This window comes from Glycine soja, chromosome 12 (genome assembly GCF_004193775.1).
Source record: "Glycine soja cultivar W05 chromosome 12, ASM419377v2, whole genome shotgun sequence".
In the NCBI taxonomy this organism is placed as follows: domain Eukaryota; kingdom Viridiplantae; phylum Streptophyta; class Magnoliopsida; order Fabales; family Fabaceae; genus Glycine; species Glycine soja.
Genome location: NC_041013.1, coordinates 43,069,936 through 43,076,274, shown reverse-complemented (window position 1 = coordinate 43,076,274; position 6,339 = coordinate 43,069,936). Strand labels below are relative to the sequence as shown.

The following is a 6,339-nucleotide window of genomic DNA, read 5'->3' as shown; positions in this document are numbered from 1 at the left end:
ATTATTTGCATACTTACATTTTGATTTTGTTACCTTGACAGGTTTGAGAAAATATATCTGATTTTACATTTATTTTCATAAATCAAAACTCTACCACGTTCTATAGATGTAAAATGACATGTTTAATAATTATATGCAGCGGAAATTATTTGTTGTTGCAGACATGTCATTGATATCATCCAAAAATAAAATTTTAATTATTTGATCCTACACTATGTTATTTTTCATTTTGGTTTCTATATTCATAAATTATACATTTTTTTACACGAGTAATTTTTGCAGCGTTGATCCATTGCAAAATAAAGATATAATGACTAGAGCATAAGAAAGTATTCGTGTATGGACTAAAATATAAAAAAGACTTAAATTATAAAGTGTAAATAAGTATAGGAATTATACTAAAAAAATAAGTGTAGGAATAAATAGTTAATTGGAGTTAAAATAATTAATTAATTAATTTTTAAAATGGTGTTTAACTAAATATTAGGTGATTTTGTTTAAACTTACAATTGTTTTTTTTAAGATAAATGTTTTTTACATGAGTTCTTTTAAGAAAAAAAATAAGATTTGTTTCTTAAAATAAATAAAATTTCTTTAAAAAAACAAAAATAAATTAAACAAACACATTAAAAAACAAAAAAAATATTTATTTTATTAAAATAAGCACTTATTTCAACAAATAAATCTAAATAAATTATCTCATACAGGAGTGTAATATAGACTCGAGAAAAAGTTTGTTCACAATTTTGCATCGCTTGTACAATTTTGCATCGCTTTTACTAATTTTTAATGCTGACTTTCATTGTACAAGTTTCTGCAAAAAAAAAGTTTGCGCAACTAAAATTTCAATTTTAACAAAAAAAAAACTTAAAATATTGTACCTGTATTTTGTGACAATTAATTAAATAAGAACTGCAATAAATAATCGATATCCGTTCATTCATACTTGATTAGTTGAATAGCATATGCTCCTTTTTAAATTCTGACAATTTCATTAAATCGACTTTTCTTGACAACCAAGTGGTTACCCAATAACATATGGAGAGCAATGTTTCTATGCTTTCGTTTTATATATATATATATATATATATATATATATATATATATATATATATATATATATATATATGGAAGCATATTTTATCATTTACGCACAAACAAATTTTTCAAAGAATATTGAGATGATACTATGAGACTCCATTTGAAAAGGTTCGCCTTAAAAACAATTTCAATATTTGTTTTCTCTTATATGTCATTCAATTCCATGCCCACATTCTTTTCAAAGATTAAAACACACTTATATATATGTCATTCAACTCAATCATATATTCTCCTGTATGATTCCCTCTAGTAACAAAAAAATAATCTATATTAAGTTTTGTAATAATTGTTTTAATTTCATATTTAATATTTTTTGGTTCTTTTTATTATCTGTCTTTTATAGTTATTTTTGTAGAAATCAAGAAATGTAATCAATTTTTTTATTTTAATAAAATAGTTGTTGAATTTTTTATTTTAACTCCACAATAAATATACGAATAGATTAATTAAATATTAGGAAAAAAATAAGGATATAATTAATAAAAGAATAATTTATGTCACATTCAAGATTATAAACATTATAAATGACAACTAAGTAGAAATAAAATTTTGCCAAAAACCCGACAATTAAAAAGTAACCGAGGTAGTATTAGATTTTATTTTTTAACTGTATATTATTTTAGTCCATGATTGTAATTAAATAAGAATAAGATCCACACCTCCTTTAGCCTGTATTTAGTCTAAGAGAAATGTTTTTAGTAAAAGAAAATTTTCGTCATTTTTACCCGAATGATGATTTTAGTCAAATTATATTTAATATTTAAAATTTTTAAATCAATATTTCATAATAATAATAATAAAGGATAAACATTTCCCATTAAGCTTTCGTCTCATTTTTATGTGTAAAATGTAACTAATTTGTACCAAATATCAACGTTCTTAGTTTATCCTTTATTTCTATTTCAATCTAATAAGAAAAACATCATTATTCATATCTTTGCTTACTTTTTTCTTGTCTCTCACCTCTACACATATGAATGAGAACTACATTAATGTTACCCTATTAAAGAGTATGTATTAAGAAAGTATGTGAAAAAATATCTATGAATTGAATTGTCTATCATTAATTCCTGTTACAACGTCAACACGTGATGCATTGGGAATTAGTAAATGCTTACATAAAATATTAACTTCTTTATTGAAGAAGGGTTTTTAAAGAACATAGGACTAAATTGCAATTTTTTTTCATTAAATTTTTATGTGTAATTTTGGTTTTTTATTTATTTTTCATTATTTTGGTCTTTCTATCTTAGAAAGTTTGTAATTTTGATATAATTTTCATTTTTTATGCTATTAATTGAGTACGTTAAATCTTGAGTTTAAATGAATCAAAATTTTAAAAAATAAAACATATACCAAATTGAGGTTTGGACAAAAAAACAGGATTTTTCAAAAAGAAAAATCAAAATCATAGATTAAAATTAAAAGAGGGACAAAATTGTAATTTAGTAAAAAAGTTTAAATATTAAAAAAAACATCAAGTATCGAGATTGAACTCCACATTCTAGAGAGAGTAAATCCAAAAAAAAAAAAACATTGTCTTAAGAAACTGTATTTGTGTATTTCCCACTAAATTCTCAATGAGACATGTGTACATTGTTTTTGGTTAATAATATTGGAAAATAATATTGGTAGTATATTTGTTTTGTCTTATAAATGCATATATATAGCTGTCAGATTTCTCTAATTATTTTAAAAAAAATGTTATGCATACTATACATTTGTTGCTGTTTATAGCGTATCTCGTTTTCTATGTGCATTTTTCAAAGTTGAACTTGAACAAAATTGTAAAAAATTATTACTTGAATCATATTTTAAATTATTTTAAGAAAAATCAAATATAAACGTAATAAATATAAGGTGGATTGAATGGTTAAGAGATATAAAATAGATCCAATGATTAAGAGAAAATGAAAGAGTTTCTTTTAACGAAAATTAATATTTGTTGATTAAAAAAAGTTAAATATAAACTTATTAACTAAAGGATTTAACTTGGTGGGTTGATTAAACAATATGCATAAATTTATAGAAATTCAAGTATTTTTTTATTTTAATAAAATAGTTATTGAGTTTTCTATTTTTTTTCTTTTATTCTTTTCACTCCATAACACATGTATAAATTAATTAAATATTAGGAGAAAAGTATAGTCTTGAATTTTGTAAATGAAAATAAAATTTCTTCAAAAATCTGACAATGTGTCTTTTTTGTTATTAATATGAAAGCCCAACGAAATATAAGGGTGAAGGAAGATTTATAATTGGTCGAATGGTTGAAAATAGGAAATTTATGATCCTAGGGAGAAAGAAGAGAAAAGAGGGTACGGAGTTGGAATTTTATTTTGAACAAAACTAGCATATGATGATAAAAAAAAAATTCCATAGAAAAATATATTTAATGTTTTATTTAGTCTATAAAATGATAACTAATTTAAAACAGTATTTTTAATGTCTTATAAAGTAGAACGGAGGAGTATTTTTATTAAAAAAAAACGGAGGAGAACTATTTAAAAAAATGCACCAGAACAAATTTAAGGCAGGCAGGAAAATCGTTTTTGCAAAACAAAAATTGATTGATTATTACTACTAGTTGTTAGTGTAGTTGGAATGGTGTTATTCTTTCATTATTAGTAGTATGTAGCATTATTATTGATACAGTGAGGTTTTTTCTTTGATAATTTAAAAAAGTTAGTAAAAAAAGGAGGCATCACAACACAGAGTTGGAAAAGGCGAAGAAGAAAGAAAGAGTTGGAAAAGGTGGAGACACAAGAAAGATGGGGGCGCAGAAACATCACGTGAAGACAACAGGAACTCCGACACCCACTTAGTCAACACGGAATCCCCACGTGGGCCCCACCTCCTCTTCGCTTCTGATTCGCCGTCGGTGCCGCTTGCGCTGCAATTCCACATTAATTTACTAATCCCACATTAATTTAATCATTACCAATAAACAAACAAGAATAGAAGAATTCTCAACAAGAAACGAATGAGTGCGTCCCTTCCACTCGGTGGACCCACACGCACTCCTAGCCGTAGGATTTAAAATATGCCGTTCAGATCCACGCTACAACGGGATAAGCCATCACGCGAATCACGAGGGCACCCTCTGATCTCTCATCAAGTATCCACGCTACTCATCATGAACCTGCAAAACCTCCTTTTTCTCTCTCTCTCTCCATCTTTGAAATAATGCTTAAAAAATCGAATCGGATTCACTGGTTACAACAACTTACACAGATTAGAAATTTAAAATCGACCGTATCTTTAAAATATATTATATTGTTTTATCATAATTCAGTTGCAATGTAAAACGACTTAATCCTCACTAATTCAATTTTGAATCCGGTTAAAAAACTTGCAACCAAGTGGGACCCACGGTGACACCACGAAAGCAATATTTAAGTTTTTTTTTTGTTTTTCTTTATAATTTTTTACGTGAAAGTATTTTAATTTTAGTATAGGGTTAATAGCAACGCCTGCGTAGCCGAATGTCTAGTATAGGGATAAAGAACAAACCAATCAAGTAATATGTGGAGAGGCCCCCACGACAAAAACCTAATCAAACGCGCAACAATGCCGGCGACATGTCTGTCAGATCTCAACCAACCAAATCCAACAGCGCACCGGAAGAAAATAAAAATAAAAAAACAAACTCAAGGCTACGTTAAAAAAAATCTGACTTAGTTAAAGAATTAAAAAAATATTCATTATAAAAAAGTTGATAATCGATCTAATATTGTGTATTTCAATAAAATATTCTTTTAATTCTTATATCCATATTCTAAAAATACTTACTAACATTTACCTTAAATAAATTACATATCTAATTTTGCCCGATAGATTAATCGGAAAACGCACAATGGATAAGGTTACGGATACCGTTGTTTCTTGGATAACATAAATATTAATAATAAAAGGATGGAAATGGAAATATTTATATATTTTGAGAAATTACAGAAACAACCATGAGATACTCTGTTAAGTTCTCAGTTGCAAAAAAAAGCAAGAAAAAGCGCGTTTGCTTTTCGGTTATAACGTGTATTTACATAACGTGCCGATTATATCTTCATCACAAAATGGTCAACAACAATTCCGAGCATCATGTCATCCACTACTCACACTTAGCTGCTGCTCCCTCTCCGTAACACTATAATTTCTCGAGAGCAATTTCGTCACAAAAAAATGCGTAGTAGTGTTCCCAGATGCTTAAAAAGGTAGTACGAAAAAAATTGCGGAAAACCAGATCTCCCTGCATGAATCAGGCAACCTCAGGGAGAGGAGGCACGTTCAGGTCAAGATCCAGGAGCACGCGGCGGTTGTAATCGGAATCGGAGTCGTTACGGCGGAAATCAGCGGCGGGGCGCTCGAAGCCGCACGTCTCGCGGCGGGAGACGGCGATCATGGCGTCCGCACGCGCGAACGCGTCAAAAAATAGAACCGGACGAGCCACCGGGAAGACGGCGGCGGCCACGGAGAGAGGGGTTAGGGTAAGGTCAAGCGGCGGTGGCGGTGACGGGGGAGAGGAAGAGTCGAGGGTGCTGCTCTGGCTGGGACTACGAATGTTGTTGTTAAGGATGAGTTCCGAAGGTGTCGGAAAATTAGTCTTGGCCTTGGCACCGCGAAACTCACGCGCGGCGGTGTCGTATGCGCGAGCGGCTTCCTCGGCGGTGTCGAAGGTGCCGAGCCAGACGCGCGTTTTCTTGCCGGGGTCACGGATCTCGGCAGCGTAGCGGCCCCAGGGGCGTTTCCGGACGCCTCGGTAGCGGATCTCTTTGTGGGCCGGTGATGGGCCTGGGCCGGCGAACGCGGTGGCTCGGCTGTCTCTTGGGGCCATTGTTGGTGCGTGTTTTTGATTTTGATGATTCAAATTCTTTCTCAACGGGGAGCAGAAAAGTGGTGAAAGAGAGGAGTAGGAAGCGTGTGGGATTGAGACAATGTCTGAGGGGAATAAAGGGTGTTGGAGTGGGTTTTATAGCCCTAGATGGAGAGAGAGGGAGAGAGAAACCACACCGTGTGCATGCGTCTTTATTGTTACGCTCCCCACGCGCGTGCTTCCCACTCAACGTGGCTTCCCTTGCACGAACCTTGCTTCTCACCACTCCTCTCCTGCCACCTCACTACACTCTTTATTTTCATTCCCCCCTTTTTTATCTTAATTATTCTTTTAGTTTAGTAGTTAAAAATGAGGAAATTTTGACTTTTTTTCTCTCTGTCAAATTCAAATGATTATCTTTATTTGTA

At 31.2% G+C, this 6,339-nt stretch overlaps 1 protein-coding gene across 1 annotated transcript; it reads right to left on the bottom strand.

The window, feature by feature from the left end:
• Positions 1-5,002: 5,002 nt before the first annotated feature.
• LOC114380492 (ethylene-responsive transcription factor 4-like) lies at positions 5,003-6,059 on the bottom strand. The gene has a single exon (XM_028339579.1). It carries the CDS (start codon positions 5,930-5,932, stop codon positions 5,357-5,359), a length of 576 nt encoding a protein of 191 aa, XP_028195380.1. The 5' UTR covers positions 5,933-6,059; the 3' UTR covers positions 5,003-5,356.
• Between the last annotated feature and the right edge of the window lie 280 nt (positions 6,060-6,339).

Coding starts and splice junctions, on each gene's coding strand:
- LOC114380492 (XM_028339579.1), bottom strand. CDS start 5,932: ATGGCCCCAAGAGACAGCCGAGCCACCGCGTTCGCCGGCCCAGGCCCA.